The sequence below is a fragment of the Dryobates pubescens genome, chromosome 17 (assembly GCF_014839835.1).
Source record: "Dryobates pubescens isolate bDryPub1 chromosome 17, bDryPub1.pri, whole genome shotgun sequence".
NCBI lineage: Eukaryota > Metazoa > Chordata > Aves > Piciformes > Picidae > Dryobates > Dryobates pubescens.
The window spans coordinates 22620387-22638890 of NC_071628.1; the positions used below are offsets into that span (position 1 = coordinate 22620387).

Genomic DNA, 18504 nt, shown 5'->3' on the forward strand with positions numbered 1-18504 from the left:
AGCCTTCCCCCGGCACAAAATCCTCTCGAAGGATGCTGGGGGGGAAACGCTGTGCCTGGTAATACATTTGGGGGGTGGGGAGGGGGAAGGTTTCTTGGGGGGGGGTCTCCTCTGGGTTCCTCTCTTCCTGGCTGGGCGGGAAGGGCTGCAGGTTCCTGCCCGGGAGGGGTTGAGCGGGGGTGGGGGCGGGATGTGCGCAGCAAGGGCACGAAGGAGGAGCTTTGGCTCTACCGAAAGTAGAGAGAGGGAAGGAGAGGCTGGTGCCAGCCCTGCCCCCACACCATGGCCAGCAGCCAGGTGAGACCCGACCGCTCCAGGGGTGGGTTGATGGGGAGGAGGGGTACGGGGAGGGGGCTCCGCTGGCCGCACAGAGAGCTCGGGGTGGAGGTGGAGGTGGGGGGAGGCGGTTCAAGCTACCAGGAAGTTCCCAGCCCCACGATGTGAGTGATGAGCAAAAGAGTTTTTTGGCGGGGGTCCATTCCACCCCATACGCCCCGGGTTGGTGGTCCCCAATCCAGCCCCTTCCCCCCCTCCCCTTCCTCCCCAGCCCTGCGGATGTGCCGATGGAGGAGGGAGGCAGGAGGTCAGCAGGGATGGCCTGAGCCAGGTGGGGGTGGTGGGGGATGGCTGAGAAGATGGTCCCCACCCTGCCAGCTTGTCACCCAGGGGTCTTCTCCCTCGTCCCACCCTCAGTGCTGCCCCTCTGCAGCATCCTCCCCCCCCAGCCCCATAGCCGAGGGCACCATCCTGCTTCCCCTTTGCCGGAGGGAGAAGCAGCACTCAGCAGCGTCCTGTCCACCCTTCCAGCCTGACCTCAGGGCATGGACCATCACCGGTCTGCTGACAGGGCCTGGACAGCACTGGTGGGAAGTGCTTGTGCCAAAGAGGGTTTGCATGGCACCTCCCTCCCATCCCCCAAAGGAGTGGGTTTGGAAGCTCTTAGAAACACCAGGCTCGTTCAGCATCTGTGTGGGTGCCAGGGACAGTGGCACTGAGTGTCCCCTCAGCAGGGTTGCTGATGGCACCAAGCTGTGTGGGGCAGCAGACAGGCTGGAGGGAAGGGATCCATCCAGAGGCACCTGGACAGGCTGCAGAGGTGGGCACAAGCCAGCCTCATGAGGTTCAACAGGACCAAGGGCAGGGTCCTGCAGCTGGGTGGAGGCAATCCCAGGCACAAATCCAGGCTGGGCAGGGACTGGCTGGAAAGCAGCCCTGAGGAGAGGGACTTGGGGGTGCTGGGGGAGGAGAAGCTCAGCAGGAGCCAGCAGGGAGCACTTGCAGCCCAGGGAGCCAAGCAGAGCCTGGGCTGCAGCAAGAGAAGTGTGGCCAGCAGGGCAAGGGAGGGGATTCTCCCCCTCTGCTCAGCTCTGGGGAGACCCCACCTGGAGTGCTGCCTCCAGTGCTGGAGCCCCTAGGACAAGAGGGATCTGGAGGTGCTGGAAGGTGTCCAGAGCAGGGCCAGGAGGATGAGCAGAGGGCTGGAGCTGCTCTGCTGTGAGGACAGACTGAAGGAGTTGGGGCTGTGCAGGCTGGAGAAGAGAAGGCTCTGAGGTGACCTCATTGTGGCCTTCCAGGATCTGAAGGGGGCTACAAGAAGGCTGGGGAGGGACTGCTCAGGATCTCAGGCAGTGATAGGACTAGGGGGAATGGAATGAAGCTGGAGGTGGGGAGATTCAGGCTGGAGGTGAGGAGGAAGTTCTTCCCCATGAGAGTGGTGAAGCCCTGGAATGGGTTGTCCAGGGAGGTGCTTGGGGCCCTGTCCCTGGAGGTGTTTAAGCCCAGGCTGGATGAGGCTCTGGGCAGCCTGATCTAGTGTGGGGTGTCCCTGCCCATGGCAGGGGGCTTGGAGCTGGCTGAGCCTTGTGGTCCCTTCCAACCCTGACTGATTCTATGAGACTATGATTCCCCTTCCCCTCTTCCCCCCCTTCCCCTTTCTCTCCAAGCTGCTGGAAGATGACTTCCAGTTCCTCCACTGTGAGGGCTGCCAGCAGGAATCTCCCAGCCTGAAGCTCCTCACCTGCCTCCACACCTTGTGCCTCGCTTGCCTGAGCCAGAACAAGCCCCTGGGGCAGTGCCCCCTGTGCCACACTGCCCTCCCCCCAGGGGCTGAGGGCACCTCCGAGGTGGACAACCTGCTCTTCACCAACCTGCAGGCCAGGCTGAAGGTCTACAGGAAGATTGTAGCTGGGGTTGGCTTGTGGTGTGGCAACTGCAAGAGAGCCAGCGAGCTCTGGTGCTTTGAGTGCAGGGAGCTCCTCTGCACCAAGTGCTTCAGGGCCCACCAGCGCTACCTGAAGGGGCACGAGATGAAGAGAGTGGTGGAGATCAGGGCAGGCTCTGCCAAGGACTTCCTGGAGGGCAGCAGGAGGAACAGCAGCTGGTCCTGCTCCCAGCCTAGGCACAAGAACCAAACTGTGAGGTATGTCCAAGCTGTCTCCTCCCCTCCAGCCTCAACCTCCCCTGGCACAGCTTGAGACTGTGGAAAGAGCTCAGAGCTCAGCAGGTCCAAGCTGGCACCCAGCACCTCCTGACAGCTCAACCATGGCTCCAAAGGCCACATCCAAGCCCCTCTGCAACACCTCCAGGCATGGGGACTCCACCACCTCCCTGGGCAGCACAGCCCAAGGGCCAATTCCTCTGGCTGGCAAGAACTTTCTCCTCCCCTCCAGCCTCAACCTCCCCTGGCACAGCTGCAGACTGTGTCCTCTTGTTCTGGGGCTGCTTGCCTGCCTGGCAGAAGAGCCCAAGCCCCAGCTGGCTCCAAGCTCCCTGCAGGGAGTTGCAGAGAGCAAGAAGGTCTCCCCTGAGCCTCCTCTTCTGCAGGCTAAGCAAGCCCAGCTCCCTCAGCCTCTCCTGCCAGGGCTGTGCTCCAGACCCCTCCCCAGCAGTGGTTGGCTCCGAGGGGATCTGTCCCCATCCCTGGCGCTGCTGTCAGGCACTGACTTGGGCTAGACCCTGTGGGGGCTGAGCAGGGTGGCCCTCCCCCCCTGCTGCCCTGTCTGGCACCATGCCATGGAGAAAAGGGGTGGGGAGCAGTGAGCCTGGGGGGGTCTGGGTCATGGGGAGGGGCTTTGGATGGAGCTGGGTGCCAGCTGCTGGTGGGAGAGCAGGGACAGGGTGGGCAGAGGGAGGGCAGGGTATGAGGTGCTCCTTGCTAGGGTAGGGAGGGTGATGCTGGGGGAGCTCAGCAAGAAGAAGACCTCTTGGCCTGCTCTGGGGTTCAAGCACCGAGCAGCCCAGGGCAAGCTCAGAGGCTGTGGCTCTGGGGCCACTGCTCCAGGCCCAGCTGTGCCAGGGGGGGCAGAGCCAAGGGGGTTTCTTCAGCTGTCTTTGGAGAGGGACACTGCAAGCCCAGGGAGGTCCCGGGCAGGAGCAGGGGGTGGTGCAGAGTGCCCGAAGAGTTTGGGTTGGCAAAGGCCTCTGAGAGCATGGAGTCCGAGCATCAAGCCAAGGCCAGCACGGCCATCGGTCCCTGTCCCCAGGTGCCACGGCCACAGGGCTCCTGGCCACCTCCAGGGCCGGTGACTGCACCACCTCCCCGGGCAGCCCTGTGCCAGGCATCCAGGAGGACAGAGCTGTCTGGGACGGCCAAGTGCATTGGCAGAGCCGCGGCCGGGCAGGAGAGGCCAGGCGAGGCGCAGCCCTGGAGGCACCGTGCCTCAGCTTCCCCTCCGGCTCGGCCGGCGCTCAGGCCAGCGCGGAGCGGAGGGGAGGGGAGGGCAGAGAGGAGGAGAGCGGAGAGGAGGGGAAGAGAGGGGAGGGCAGGGAAGGGGAGCGGAGAGGTGGAGAGAGGAGGAGAGCGGAGCGGGAGGGGAGCGGAGAGGAGGGGAAGAGAGGGGAGCGGAGGGAAAGGGAGGAGAGAGGAGGGGAGGGGAGGAGAGAGGAGGAGAGAGGAGGGGAGGGGAGGGGAGAGGAGGGAGGAGGAGAGCGGAGAGGAGGGAAGGGGAGGGGAAGAGAGGGGAGCGAAGGGGAAGGGAAAGGAGGGGAAGGGAAAGGAGGGGAAGGGAAAGGAGGGGAAGGGAAAGGAGGGGAAGGGAAAGGAGGGGAAGGGAAAGGAGGGGAAGGGAAGGAGGGGTGGGGAGCTAAGGGGAGCGGAGCGGAGGCTGCGGTGTCCAGTCCGGCGACGAAGGGCTGTCCCCTGTCCTTGCAGCATCTACTGCCGGCAGTGCGGGCAGGCGCTGTGCTGCTCCTGCGCGCTGCTGGACAGCCAGCACGCTCCCTTCTGCGACATCCGCAGCGAGAGCCAGCGGCGGCAGCAGGAGCTGGGCGCCCTCGGGCAGCAGGTGCGGCGCGGCAGGAGCGGGTTCGAGGCGGCCGTCTCGGCGCTGCGGGCCCAGGCCGGGCGGCTGGAGGAGGCTTGGCGGGAGCTGCGGGAGCTGATCCGGCAGCGTGCGGAGCAGCTGGTGGCGCTGATCCGGCGGGAGGAGGAGGAGCTGCTGGGGCTGGCGGAGGCGCGTCGGGAGCGGGGCCGGGGGCGGCTGGAGGCGGAGCTGCGGCGGCTGGAGGGGGTGGTGCGGCGGCTGGAGGCGGGCGAGCGGCTGGTGGAGAAGATGGGGCTGTACGGCACGGAGCAGGAGGTGATGGAGATGCAGCCGTTCGTGAAGGGCTCGCTGCAGGAGCTGCAGCGGCTGCAGCCGCCGGCGGGCGAGGAGCCGGCGCCGGGCCGGGAGCTGTCGGAGTGCAGAGCCAGGCTGCAGGCGCTGGTGGAGCGAGTGACAGGGCGCCCAGGTGAGGAGGCGGTCGGGCGGGGGGCGGCGCTGGCGCTGGGGGGGCCGGGAGCGGAGGGCGAGGGCGGCCGGGGCCGGGGGCCGGGGCCGGGGCCGGGGCCGGGGCCGGGGCGGGCGTCGTGCCCCTGGCCCGGGCGCCGGGGAGCGGCGGCTTGGGGGTCGGGCCCCGGGCTTCCAGGAGGAGATGGAGGGGCTGGGGCAGGGCCAGAGGAGGGCAAGGGAGCTGGGGAAAGGGCTGGGGAGCAGCAGCTGGGGCTCCTGGGGGTGTGCAGGAGGTCTAGGGCAGGCCTGGCTCTCTGCAAAGGAGGCTGGAGCCAGCTCGGGGTTGGTCTCTTCTTGTCCTCCATGGGGTAGGGGAAGGGGCAGTGGCCTCGGGCTGCAGCAGTGGAGGTTCCTGTCAGCAGCTGGAGCCCAGCAGCAGCCTCTCTGCAGCGTCCTCCAAGCTCTGCCTCTTCCCTCCTGCTTCCTCCCCCCCCTCTCCCCACCGCAGGCAGCTCCACTCCCCGGCACAGCTCCCCCTCTGAAGATGCCACCCCCCTCATCCTCGACCTGGAGCCCCCCAGGGAGCGCTGCCAGCCCGCTGGGGGTCTGCCCCCAGGCCTGCCTGCCCAGCACCAGCCCTGGGCCCCCTCCTTGCCCCTCCCCAGCGCCGGGGGACCCCTGTGCCCGGAGCGGGGGGGCCTGGTGTCCCCTCCCCACCCCTCCTCTCCATCCCTTCTGGTGCAGAGGGCTGAGGAAGGCTGCAGGTCGGCCCCTGGGGACACTGAGCCTCTTCCCAGGAGCATCCAGGGCTTCCTGGCCTCCCTGAAGGAGGATTTGGGTGGCTGGGCCAGGTCCAACACGCAGCAGACGGAGGAGCTCCTGGGGACCGTCGGCCACCTCCTGCAGGCTCAGCAAAGGACAAACAGGCACCTGGAAGCCATGATTCAGGAGATCCAGGCCCTCTCCCGCTCCCTGGCCCCCCTCACCTCTCTCGTGGCTCCTTTGCCACAGCCTGGGGCCGCCCCGCCGGACCTCCTCAGCCCGGACACCGCCTGGCCCTCGCTGCCGTCGGACCTGCTGGAGCTGTTCCCCGCCGGCACCCCGCGGAGCCACGAAGCCTCTGGCCCGGGGGCTGCCCCAGCCCCTTCCCCCAGCAGCCCTCCTCCTGCCAACCCCCCTGCCAGCCCGTCCTGCTCGGAGCCCTGCAGCCCAGCCTCGGAGGGGGAGCGTCCCGAGCCGAGGCGCCGCGCCGGGGGCAAGCGCGGAGCCAGGCTGCAGAAGCGGAGGAGGAAATGAGGCTCTGCCAGCCAGGAGTGGGGCTGGGGGGCTGCAGCCGCCGGGAAAAGCCTTCTGCAGGTCCCCATGCAGCCCAGCAGCTCCGTCCCACCTTGCTGTGCCAAATAAATGCTCCTGGGCTGAAGGGTGCCTCGGTGTCTGGGGGGCTCGGGAGGGCGAGCGGCGGCGGCGGCGCGGAGCCGGCACCCCCCCCCGGGGGGCATGGCAGGGACTGGCTTGGGAACAGCAAGAGCCAGGGGGGACCCTGGGCAATGCCCTTCCCAGGCTCTGTCACCCTCCTGCAGGGGGAGGGGGGTTAGGATGGCTGGGAGGGCAGCAAACCTCTGGGGGGGAGCTTTAGAGCAAGGGTTGGGGGGGGGGACCCAGCACTGCAACCTCTCTGCTGGACTCCAGGAGAGGGGAGGGTGTGGGGGGCTGTGGACACAAGCTGGGAGGAGAGGGGAGGCTGTGGGGGGCTGCTGGAGGCCAGCTGGGAGGAGAGGGGAGGCTGTGGGGGACAGCTGGACACAAGCTGGGAGGAGAGGGGAGGCTGTGGGGGGCTGCTGGACACAAGCTGGGAGGAGAGGGGAGGCTGTGGGGGCTGCTGGACACAAGCTGGGAGGAGAGGGGAGGCTGTGGGGGGCTGCTGGACACAAGCTGGGAGGAGAGGGGAGGCTGTGGGGGGCTGCTGGACACAAGCTGGGAGGAGAGGGGAGGCTGTGGGGGGCTGCTGGACACAAGCTGGGAGGAGAGGGGAGGCTGTGGGGGGCTGCTGGACACAAGCTGGGAGGAGAGGAGCAGGGCTGGGGAGCCCTAGGCTGACTCTCTGCAGAGCCTGTCCCCAGTCAGCCCAGTCTGGGGTCAGAAGGGCTTAACCCTTCCTGCAGGACTGAAGCAAGAGGCTAAAGATGACTTCAGCTCAGGGAAGGGAGCTCCAACCTCCATAGAATGGTTCAGGTTGGAAGGGACCTCAGAGATCCCTTCTGGGGCAGGGCAATCCCAGGCACTGCTGCAGGCTGGGCAGGGACTGGCTGGAGAGCAGCCCTGAAGAAAAGGCCTTGGGGGTGCTGGGGGAGGAGAAGCTCAGCAGGAGCCAGCAGGGAGCACTTGCAGCCCAGAGAGCCAAGCAGAGCCTGGGCTGCAGCAAGAGAAGTGTGGCCAGCAGGGCAGGGAGGGGATTCTGCCCCTCTGCTCCACTCTGCTGAGACCACAGCTGGAGCTCTGGGGCCAGCTCTTGGAGCCTCTGTGCCAGGAAGGCTCTGGAGGGGCTGGAAGGTGTCCAGAGCAGGGCCAGGAGGAGGAGCAGAGGGCTGGAGCTGCTCTGCTGTGAGCACAGCCTGAGGGAGTTGGGGTTGTGCAGGCTGGAGAGGAGAAGGCTCCCAGGAGACCTTCTGGTGGCCTTCCAGGATCTGCAGGGGGCTGCAAGGGTGTCAGGGAGGGATAGGGGTCTGGGAGACCTCTGAGGGGGGCAGGAATCAGGGCTGGGCCAGGGAGGCAGCAATGGGCACTGGCAGCCCAGCTGAGCTGCCCTTGGCCTTCTGGGCTGCCAGTGCCCATTGCCAGAGGTGGAGGGAGAGGATCCAGAGGTGGAAGCCTCCTGCCTGGAGGTGTTTGCAGCCAGGCTGGAGGTGGCTGTGAGCAACCTGCTGCGGTGTGAGGTGTCCCTGCCCATGGCAGGGGGGGTTGGAGCTGGCTGAGCCCTGAGCTCCCTTCCAGCCCTGATGGTTCTGTGCTGCTGAGCTGCCACAGGTGGGGACCTCCTCCCCAGGCAGCAGCCTTTGGAGTGCAGCCCCAGAGCAAAGCCAAGACCTGGGGTGAGGGGGAGGTGTCTCTAGGCCAGGGCCTTGCCCTGCTCCAGGAGGGCTTTACCAGGCTGCTGGAGGCTCCTGCAAGCTTGAAAGCCTCCACTGCAAACTGCAGCACCTCCTGCCTGGGTCGTGGGGACAGGAAAGTCGAGGTGGCATCCTCCAGCTGCCCATCCAGCAGGCACCTAGGCACAGGAGCAAGAGGCCAGCAGGGACCTCCCTTGTCTGAGACCACCCTCCAGGACCTGGCCCCCAACCCCCACCCAAAAGGAAGGCACTGCCAGCTCTCACCCAGGGGAGCCAATGAAGGCATAGTGTGGAGAGGAGCTCCTGCCTGTGGCTTGATGACCTCTCAGAGGTCTGTGCCAGCTGTGAGCCTGTGCCAGCTGTGAGCCTGTGCCAGCTGTGAGCCTGTGCCTTGTCCCAGCACCTCCTGCACCAACCCCCCGGGCTGCTCGGGGCGCTGGGTCCTGCCTCAGCTGCTGCCAGTTGCCGTTGAGGGAGGGGTGCTGAGCATCCTCCACCTGGGGGGGGGAGTGGCTGTGGGCTAGAAAAGGTCCCTGGGCAGCAGCTGCCCCTCGTGCTGGGCGCTGGGGGGGCAGGATGAGGCCCGGGGGCAGCCTGGGGATGGCTCTTTTCTGCTGGCTCTTGGGGCAGGTGGCTGCCTCCCCTTGGGAGGTCCTCCGGGGGGGGGGACACCCTCCCAGGGGGCAGCCCCTAGCCCTCTCCCTGGGCATGGGTGGATGTCTCCCAGCTGCAGGCCGCTGCCCCCCTGCACCCTGTGGCAGTGCAGTGCCAGGAGGCACAGGTGGTGGTCAGGGTGCACAGAGACCTCTTCGGCACCGGGCGCCTGGTCAGGGCTGCAGACCTGAGCCTGGGCTCAGCCTCCTGCTTGCCTGTGGCCCAGAGTGCTGCTGAGGGCACAGTGACCTTCCTGGCTGGGCTGCATGAGTGTGGCAGCAGCCTCAGGGTAAGGCTGGGGCAAGGGTTGGAGCTCCTGGGTGGGGGTCTGAGCCCCTGCTGACCTCCACAGCCTCGGGGTAAGGCTGAGGGAAGGGTTGGAGCTCCTGGGTGGGGGTCTGAGTCCCTGCTGACCTCCACAGCCTCAGGGTAAGGCTGAGGGAAGGGTTGGAGCTCCTGGGTGGGGGTCTGAGCCCCTGCTGACCTCCACAGCCTCAGGGTAAGGCTGAGGGACGGGTTGGAGCTCTTGGGTGGGGGTCTGAGCCCCTGCTGACCTCCACAGCTGCAGGGTAAGGCTGAGGGAAGGGTTGGAGCTCCTGGGTGGGGGTCTGAGCCCCTGCTGACCTCCACAGCCTCAGGGTAAGGCTGAGGGACGGGTTGGAGCTCTTGGGTGGGGGTCTGAGCCCCTGCTGACCTCCACAGCTGCAGGGTAAGGCTGAGGGAAGGGTTGGAGCTCCTGGGTGGGGGTCTGAGCCCCTGCTGACCCCCACAGCCTCAGGGTAAGGCTGAGGGACGGGTTGGAGCTCTTGGGTGGGGGTCTGAGCCCCTGCTGACCTCCACAGCCTCGGGGTAAGGCTGAGGGAAGGGTTGGAGCTCTTGGGTGGGGGTCTGAGCCCCTGCTGACCTCCACAGCTTCGGGGTAAGGCTGAGGGAAGGGTTGGAGCTCTTGGGTGGGGGTCTGAGCCCCTGCTGACCTCCACAGCTGCAGGGTAAGGCTGAGGGAAGGGTTGGAGCTCTTAGGTGGGGGTCTGAGCCCCTGCTGACCCCCGGAATCTCTGCTGCCCAGTCCAGGGGGTGGTGTGAGCAGGGGAGGGCGCAGGGGCGGCAGAGGAGCTGTTGGGCTGGGGGTTTCTCCTCTCTCTCGATGAGCACAGAGGTAGCTGGCACTTTCCAGGGCTCTTTCCCATGCTGTTGCTGCCACCTCCAGGGGGGAGCTCGGATGACAGGGAGCTGGGAGCCCCTCGCAGCGAGCCAGCAGCGGCTGCTTACCTTCGGGGGGCACCTGGGTGACTCCGGAGGTGCGGCGTGAGGCTGCTTCGTTGCAAACCTCAAGCTGAGGAGGTGCCTCTGCCCTGGGAGAGGCTCTGGCGCCCATCCCAAACAGCCCCATCAGCAGATCATGAAGCTGGGGGGAGAGGGGAGGCTGTGGGGGGCTGCTGGACACAAGCTGGGAGGAGAGGGGAGGCTGTGGGGGGCAGCTGGAGGCCAGCTGGGAGGAGAGGGGAGGCTGTGGGGTGCTGTGGACACAAGCTGGGAGGAGAGGGGAGGCTGTGGGGGGCAGCTGGAGGCCAGCTGGGAGGAGAGATGAGGCTGTGGGGGGCTGCTGGACACAAGCTGGGAGGAGAGGGGAGGCTGTGGGGGGCTGCTGGATACAAGCTGGGAGGAGAGGGGAGGCTGTGGGGGGCAGCTGGACACAAGCTGGGAGGAGAGGGGAGGCTGTGGGGGGCTGCTGGACACAAGCTGGGAGGAGAGGGGAGGCTGTGGGGGGCTGCTGGAGGCCAGCTGGGAGGAGAGGGGAGGCTGTGGGGGACAGCTGGAGGCCAGCTGGGAGAGGTCAGCTTCTTGCTGGTCAGACCTCGTTGCGTGCTGCTCGGAGCACGGAACCTGGGATGCACACCAAGGAGGAAGCCTCTGGCTCAGCCCTGCTGTGGCCTGGGGCCGGAGCTGCTCCCGGGCCGGCTGCTCCCTGTCGCAGGCTGAGCGCTGTCCCCGGGGCTGCCGGCCCGGGGGAGCCTCTCGGCGCCGGTGCTGCCGGGCGGCGCCGGTGCTGCCGGCCCGGGGGCCGCTCTGCTCTCGCCGCCTGGGTGATGTTCTGCCCCCGGGTGACCTCCGATGCTCTGCTCTACAGCACAGCCTTGCACTCCCGCCCGGCCCCCGCCGCCCACCCCCTGCTGCTGCGCTCCAGCCCTGCGCTGGTTCCCATCGAGTGCCACTACCCCAGGTGAGCTCTGCGGCGGGGGGGGGGCTCCCGGCCGGCCCCCGCTGCCCACCGCAGCCTCACCACCGGCATCTCCTCCCCCAGGAGGCTCAACGTGAGCGGCAGCGCTGCCCGGCCCACCTGGGCGCCCTTCCGTGCCACCCTGTCCCCTGAGGAGCGGCTGCCCTTCTCCCTGCACCTCATGAAGGGTAGGCTGGGGGCTGAGGGGCTCCTCTGAGGGGCCATGGTGCTGCCCAGCCCAGCGGGGCGCCCCCTGCTGCCCAGCCCAGTGGGGCGCCCCCTGCTATCCCCCCCTTGTCCCCTCAGGAGCGGCTGCCCTTCTCCCTGCGCCTCATGAAGGGTAGGCTGGGGGCTGAGGGGCTCCTCTGAGGGGCCATGGTGCTGCCCAGCCCAGCGGGGCACCCCCTGCTGTCCCCCCCTTGTCCCCTCAGGAGCGGCTGCCCTTCTCCCTGCACCTCATGAAGGGCAGGCTGGGGGCTGAGGGTCTCCTCTCAGGGGCCCCCTGCTGCCCAGCCCACTGGGGCCCCTTGCTATTCTCCCTTGTCCCCTGAGGAGCAGCTGCCCTTCTCCCTGCACCTCATGAAGGGCAGGCTGGGGGCTGAGGGGCTCCTTCCTGCTGGTGCTGGGGTGCCCCCCAGCCCCTCCCTGGTGTGCTGGGGGCAGTTCTGCTGTGTCCCCCAGGCCCTGCCCCTGTGCCCAGGCTGGCTTCCCCTTCCTGAGTGCCTGCTGAGCTCTGTGTTGCAGAGGACTGGAGCGCAGAGTGAGACTCCACCACCTTCCAGCTGGGAGAGGTCCTCCAGTTCCAGGCTGGGGTGGACCCAGGGCCCCCACGCACCTCTGAGGCTCTTTGTGGACAGCTGTGTGGCCACCCCGAGCCCAGGCAGGAGCTCCTCTCCACACTATGCCTTCATTGGCTCCCCTGGGTGAGAGCTGGCAGTGCCTTCCTTTTGGGTGGGGGTTGGGGGCCAGGTCCTGGGGGGTGGCCTCTGACAAGGGAGGTCCCTGCTGGCCTCTTGCTCCTGTGCCTAGGTGCCTGCTGGATGGGCAGCTGGAGGATGCCACCTCGACTTTCCTGTCCCCACGACCCAGGCAGGAGGTGCTGCAGTTTGCAGTGGAGGATTTCAAGCTTGCAGGAGCCTCCAGCAGCCTGGCAAAGCCCTCCTGGAGCAGGGCAAGGCCCTGGCCCAGGGACACCTCCCCCTCAACCCAGGCCCTGGCTGCAAACACCTCCAGGCAGGAGGCTTCCACCTCTGGATCCTCTGCCTCCACCTCTGGCAATGGGCACTGGCAGCCCAGAAGGCCAAGGGCAGCTCAGCTGCCCTTGGCCTTCTGGGCTGCCAGTGCCCATTGCTGCCTCCCTCAGAGGTCTCCCAGACCCCTATCCCTCCCTGACACCCTTGCAGCCCCCTGCAGCTCCAGGAAGGCCACCAGAAGGTCTCCTGGGAGCCTTCTCCTCTCCAGCCTGCACAACCCCAGCTCCCTCAGGCTGTGCTCACAGCAGAGCAGCTCCAGCCCTCTGCTCCTCCTCCTGGCCCTCCTCTGGACACCTTCCAGCCCCTCCAGAGGGGCTTGAGGTGATCTCCAGGGGGAATCAGCAACTTCCTGGTGCCTGTGAAAGGCAGGAGGAGAGATGACAGCCTCTGCTCTCCCTGCCTTCCCCAGCTCTACATCACCTGCCACTTGCAGGTCTCCCTGGCTGCCCAAGCTCCAGACCCTCTGCACAAGGCTTGCTCCTTCAACCAAGCCAGCAACCTGTGAGTAGCTCTGAACAGCAGCTTGCCCAAGAGTGGAGGGAAGCTTGGCCTCCCCTTCTGCTGTCCCCTGCCAAGAGGATCACAGGGTTGGAAGGGACCTCAAGGATCAACCAGCTCCAACCACCTCCCTGCCATGGGCAGGGACACCTCACACTGCAGCAGGTTGCTCACAGTCACCTTCAGCCTGGCTGCAAACACCTCCAGGGGTGAGGCTTGGCTGTTTGGGGTTAACAACCTCCTGGGCAAGCTGTCAGCCCCTGGCTTGGCCAGCAGCTCTCTGAGCTGGGTGAGGAACTGGCTGGAGGCTGAGCCCAGAGAGTGGTGGTGAATGGTGCCACAGCCAGCTGGCAGCCAGGCACCAGTGGTGTGCCCCAGGGAGCAGTGCTGGGCCCCAGCCTGCTCAATATCTTGATTGATGATCTGGAGGAGGGGATGGAGTCCAGCAGCAGGAGAGGTGCAGCTGACAGCAAGCTGGGGCAGGAGTTGAGCTGTCAGAGGGCAGCAGAGCTCTGCAGAGGGACCTTGCCAGGCTGCACAGATGGGCAGAGGCCAAGGGCAGGAGATTGAACACAGCCAAGTGCCAGGGGCTGCACTTTGGCCACAGCAACCCCAGGCAGTGCTGCAGGCTGGGGACAGAGTGGCTGAGAGCAGCCAGGCAGAGAGGGAGCTGGGGGGAGGGGTGGAGAGCAGCTGAAGAGGAGGCAGCAGTGTGCCCAGGGGGCCAAGAAGGCCAAGGGCAGCCTGGCCTGCTGCAGGCAGAGTGTGGCCAGCAGCAGCAGGGAGGTCATTGTGCCCTGGGCTCAGCACTGCTTAGGCCAGCCCTGGAGTCCTGTGTCCAGCTCTGGGCTCCTCAGGTTCAGAAGGCCATTGAGAGACTTGAAGGTGTCCAGAGAAGGGCAAGGAGGCTGGGGAGGGGTCTGGAGCACAGCCCTGGCAGGAGAGGCTGAGGGAGCTGGGCTTGCTTAGCCTGCAGAAGAGGAGGCTCAGGGGAGACCTTCTTGCTCTCTGCAACTCCCTGCAGGGAGGTTGGAGCCAGCTGGGGCTTGGGCTCTTCTGCCAGGCAGGCAAGCAGCCCCAGAACAAGAGGACACAGTCTGCAGCTGTGCCAGGGGAGGTTGAGGCTGGAGGGGAAGAGAAAGTTCTTGCCAGCAAGAGGAATTGGCCCTTGGGCTGTGCTGCCCAGGGAGGTGGTGGAGTCCCCATGGCTGGAGGTGTTGCAGAGGGGCTTGGATGTGGCCCTTGGAGCCATGGTTGAGCTGTCAGGAGGTGCTGGGTTGGACTTGCTGAGCTCAGAGGTCTTTCCCAGCCTTATTGGTGCCATGATGGTGTCAGTCTCTTTCCCCCAAGCATGTGAGGGCTGAGGTGGTCACCAGGCTCTCTTCCAGCTGGACTCCTGTGGAAGGCACTGCAGCTGTCTGCTCCTGCTGTGAGCTGAGGAGCTGTGGCTTGGCCAGGAGCTCCAGGAGGCTCCAGCCTCCTTCCCAAGGGCAGGGAGGCCGTGCCAGGAGGGAGATGCCCTCCCAGCCTGGTAGGTCTCAGTGTGTGTGCCCTCTTGCTCCTTGTCACCCCCATGGGGGCTGCCTCAAGGACCTGCTGTTGGCTCCTTGGTGCTGCCCCAAGGCTTGGGGAGAGCTGGGGCTCCTTCTGAGCACTCCCCAGATCCTCCCTCTCAGCTCCCTGGGCGAAGGAAGCAGATGTTGTGGTTGGACCCCTCTGGATCCACAGCTGGCAGGCTCCCCCAGTTAGGAGGCTGTCTTCTCAAGGTAGGCCCAGCCCAGGGGGCAAAGGATGCTTGGGGCAGCAGGTTCTGGCTCTGGCCATGACCTGTTTCCCTTCTCCTCCTTCCTTAGATGCCAATGGCTTGTGGGTGGCTCTGCTGCTGGCTGCAGTCGCTGGTTTGGTCCTGCTGCTCCTGGCTCTCCTCGGAGCTCTGACTGTCTGCTGGACACCCAACCCCCCTCTGAGTCACTGCTGTCCCCTTTGAGGCTGTCCCCTCAGGGTGAGCCCAGCCCAGGGGGAAGGGGATGCTTGGGGCAGCAGGCTCTGGCTCTGGCCAGGACCTCTTTCCTCCCTCCTCCTCCTCCTTCCTAGATCCTGACTGCTTGTGGGTGCTGATTGCTTGGTGCTGGTTTGGTCCTCCTGGCTCTCCTAGGAGCTCTGACTGTCTGCTGGACACCCAGCAACCCCCTTTGGGTCACTGCTTTCACCTTTGAGAGTCTGCCAGGGGCAGGGAGAGTGGAGAAGTCTCCCTGGACAGACAGATGGACCCTAGCTCTGTGCTGCTGTCTCTCTGGACCCCCTCCCCTGAGCACCTCATTCTGCTTTGTACAGACTTCCACCCCCCTCCCAGGACCTTCTCCCAGAGCCCCCAGCTGGGGGTTTTGATGTGTTCTGGGAGGGGGAGCATGGCTGAAGCCCCCCAACCCATTTTCTCTCTCTGTGGAGCTCCTTTCATTCTGCTCCACGTTGGTCCATCCCTTCCTCCAGAGGAGCTTCAATAAACCTTGGAGCCTTCTCCTGCTGCCTGCAGCTGTCTCTGGAGGGGAAGCCAGGAGCTTGCTGGCTGAGGAAGAGGGAGCACAGCCCCTGAGGGCCAGGGGATTGGGCTCTTCCTGGGCCAGGGGCAGGCAGGAATTCCATCCTTACCCCTCCAAGGACTGTTTACACATAGCTGTAAGTCACCAACCTTGGCCCAAGTCTATCAAGAGGCCTTGGGGGAAGGACTGGAATTTCTGCCCCCACCTCCAGGCAGAGGCTGCTGGTGCTGGGGGTGGTGCTGTGCCTCCCTGTGCTGTGCAGCTTGGCCTCTCCTGCCGAGCAGAGCTGCCTGCATGGCTTCAAATGAATCACCAGGGGGCTGTGGGGCAGGCTGGGGATGGAGTCTGCCTGGGCTCCAGCAAGGCCATGGACACCATTCCCCACAGCAACCTCCTGGGCAAGCTGTCAGCCCCTGGCTGGGACAGCAGCTCTCTGAGCTGGGTGAGGAACTGGCTGGAGGCTGAGCCCAGAGAGTGGTGGTGAATGGTGCCACAGCCAGCTGGCAGCCAGGCACGAGTGGTGTGCCCCAGGGAGCAGTGCTGGGCCCCAGCCTGCTCAATATCTTGATTGATGATCTGGAGGAGGGGATGGAGTCCAGCAGCAGGAGAGGTGCAGCTGACAGCAAGCTGGGGGCAGGAGTTGAGCTGTCAGAGGGCAGCAGAGCTCTGCAGAGGGACCTTGCCAGGCTGCACAGATGGGCAGAGGCCAAGGGCAGGAGATTGAACACAGCCAAGTGCCAGGGGCTGCACTTTAGCCACAGCAACCCCAGGCAGGGCTGCAGGCTGGGGGCAGAGTGGCTGAGAGCAGCCAGGCAGAGAGGGAGCTGGGGGGAGGGGTGGAGAGCAGCTGAAGAGGAGCCAGCAGTGTGCCCAGGGGGCCAAGAAGGCCAAGGGCATCCTGGCCTGCATTAGGAAGAGTGTGGCCAGCAGGAGCAGGGAGGTCATTGTGCCCTGGGCTCAGCACTGCTTAGGCCACCCCTGGAGTCCTGTGTCCAGCTCTGGGCTCCTCAGTTTCAGAAGGCCATTGAGAGACTTGAAGGTGTCCAGAGAAGGGCAAGGAGGCTGGGGAGGGGTCTGGAGCACAGCCCTGGCAGGAGAGGCTGAGGGAGCTGGGCTTGCTTAGCCTGCAGGAGAGGAGGCTCAGGGGAGACCTTCTTGCTCTCTGCAACTCCCTGCAGGGAGGTTGGAGCCAGCTGGGGCTTGGGCTCTGCTGCCAGGCAGGCAAGCAGCCCCAGAACAAGAGGACACAGTCTGCAGCTGTGCCAGGGGAGGGTGAGGCTGGAGGGGAGGAGAAAGTTCTTGCCAGCCAGAGGAATTGGCCCTTGGGCTGTGCTGCCCAGGGAGGTGGTGGAGTCCCCATGGCTGGAGGTGTTGCAGAGGGGCTTGGATGTGGCCCTTGGAGCCATGGTTGAGCTGTCAGGAGGTGCTGGGTGACAGCTTGGGCTGGATGAGCTCTGAGCTCTTTCCCAACCTTACTGATTCTATGTTTCAAGGCCTCACAGGAGGGTTAAGGGCTGGAAGAGAGCCCTGGGTGGCCAACCTAAGCCCCACTTCCCCCTGCCAAAGGAGGATCCCACAGGAGCTCCTCCAGTTGAGCTTCTCTTAGGTCTCCAGAGCAGGAGACTCCACAACCTCTTTGGGCAGCCTGCCTCAGGGCTCCAGCTCCCTTGCAGCTCCTGGCTTACACTCTGTGTCCATTCTCCCTTGTCCTGTGTCCATGGCCCAGCTCTGGCCCCAGCCCCTTGCCCCAAACCCTTTAGCTCTTCCTCAGCCCTGCTCAGATCCCTTCTGGTGCTGCTCTCCTCCATGCTCTCAGCCTTTCCTCCTCAGAGGGATGCTCCAGGCCTCCTCAGCAGCTTTGGAGCCTTCATTAGACTTTCTCCCTCTTGAGCTGGGGCACAGTGCTCCAGCTGGGGCCTTGCTCAGGGCCTCTTCCTCCCCCTGGGCTTCACCTCTGCTGCCCTGAGCAATGTAAAGACCATCAGAGGTCTTTATCCTCCTGCTGCTGTCAAGCCCTGGCTCCCCAAACTAAAGCCCTGAGCTCTGTGGCTCTCTGGGAGGTGGTGGGGAGAGAGCAAGCATCTCCCATGGTCCTTGCAGCCAAGGACCTGGCCCAGTAGTGATGCTCTTCTGGCTGCTTATCTCCTGCTTCAGCGTTGCCCTACTGCCCTTATCACCCCTGGCCATGGGGCTCAGCCTGCTGGCATCCCTGGCATCCCTCCACAAGTCCCAAGGCATTCCAAACACTGGGGAGAAGCCCTGGAGCTGCTGACAGCAGCAGGGCTGCAGGCCCACAGCTTGCTGGAGGAGAAGCAGCAGCTGTTGGAGCATCCCCCCAACCCTGCTGGGGATTTCTGGCTGACATCTGCCTCCCCCCCTGCCCAGCCCCTGCCCAAAGCTTTCTGCTGCTCCAGCTGCAAGGTTTTTCTGCTGTCCCTAAGGCTTCTTGGGGCTCATCCTGAAAGCTGGAGTGAGGGATTTGGGGGGGGAGGAAACAACAGCCCTTGCAAGGAGCCCTGGCAGAGGGGGGGAAAGGGAGTTAAAGATGCTCTGAAGGAGGTGCAGAACCTCCCTCCTGAGGCTTCAAAAGAGAGAAGGAGTCTTCTGAAGCAGCTCTCCTTCCTCCCCAGCTGGGCAGGAGTGGGTGGGGGGAGGATGTGGGGTGCTGTGGGGAAGGGACCTCAGCTCTGGCTGCTTCTCCCCTGAGCTCATTTCCTTGAAGGCAACAAGAGAAACACAACCCCAAAGAGCTGGGAAGAGATAAACAAGGAAGGTTGCAGCTCCTGACCTTACTGCTGAGGCTGAGCTGGGGGTGGTTTGGCCCTGGCTGAGGACAGCTGAGCTCACAGTGATGGGGAGAGCTCTCCAGCAGCCCCATCATGACCCCCAGCCTGACCCTGCTGAGGAGCTGGGGGCTGTGTGAAGCCCCTCTTTGGGCTGGAGCTGCAGGCATCTTGGCTCCCAGCCCCCTTCCCCCTCCAGCACATCAGCAGCTGAGGGGAAAAACCAAAGCCTTTAAGATGGGGCCAAGGGCAAGGGGCAGGGATGGGACCCTTAGGAGGGCTGGGAAGCACCTGGACTGAGATCCTGGATCCTGCTCTCATCACCCTCCCAGCAGCCCTGCTGAGGAGCTGGGGGCTGTGTGAAGCCCCTCTTTGGGCTGGAGCTGCAGGCATCTTGGCTCCCAGCCCCCTTCCCCCTCCAGCACATCAGCAGCTGAGGGGAAAACCAAATCCCAAGGGAAGGGGTAGGGATGGGACCCTTAGGAGGGCTGGGAAGCAGCCGGGTTGGGATCCAGCATCCTGCTCTCATCACCTCCCCAGCAGCCCTGCTGAGGAGCTGGGGGCTGTGTGAAGCCCCTGCTTGGGCTGGAGCTGTAGGCATCCTGGCTCCCAGCCTCCTTCCCCCTCCAGCACATCAGCAGCTGAGGGGAAAACCAAAGTCCCAAGGCGAGGGGCAAGGGCAGGGGGCAGGGCTGAGACCCTTAGGGGGCTTGGGAAGCACCCGGGTTGGGATGCTGGATCC

At 65.3% G+C, this 18504-nt stretch overlaps 2 protein-coding genes across 2 annotated transcripts; both read left to right on the forward strand.

Moving 5' to 3' along the window:
* The first annotated feature begins 229 nt into the window (after positions 1–229).
* Positions 230–6005, forward strand: PML (PML nuclear body scaffold). The gene is made up of 6 exons (XM_054168791.1): positions 230–297; positions 1944–2419; positions 4151–4728; positions 5218–5411; positions 5454–5794; positions 5894–6005. The coding sequence occupies exons 1-6, from the start codon at positions 283–285 to the stop codon at positions 6003–6005; spliced, it is 1716 nt and encodes a 571-aa protein (XP_054024766.1). The 5' UTR covers positions 230–282.
* A 2387-nt stretch (positions 6006–8392) lies between these two features.
* Positions 8393–14426, forward strand: LOC128898005 (zona pellucida sperm-binding protein 3-like). The gene is given in 11 exon segments (XM_054168792.1): positions 8393–8509; positions 8511–8766; positions 10580–10691; positions 10773–10876; positions 11433–11506; positions 11508–11611; positions 11718–11838; positions 12351–12442; positions 13828–13970; positions 14116–14205; positions 14293–14426. Coding segments are annotated over 11 exon segments (1347 nt in total).
* The last annotated feature ends 4078 nt before the right edge of the window (positions 14427–18504 follow it).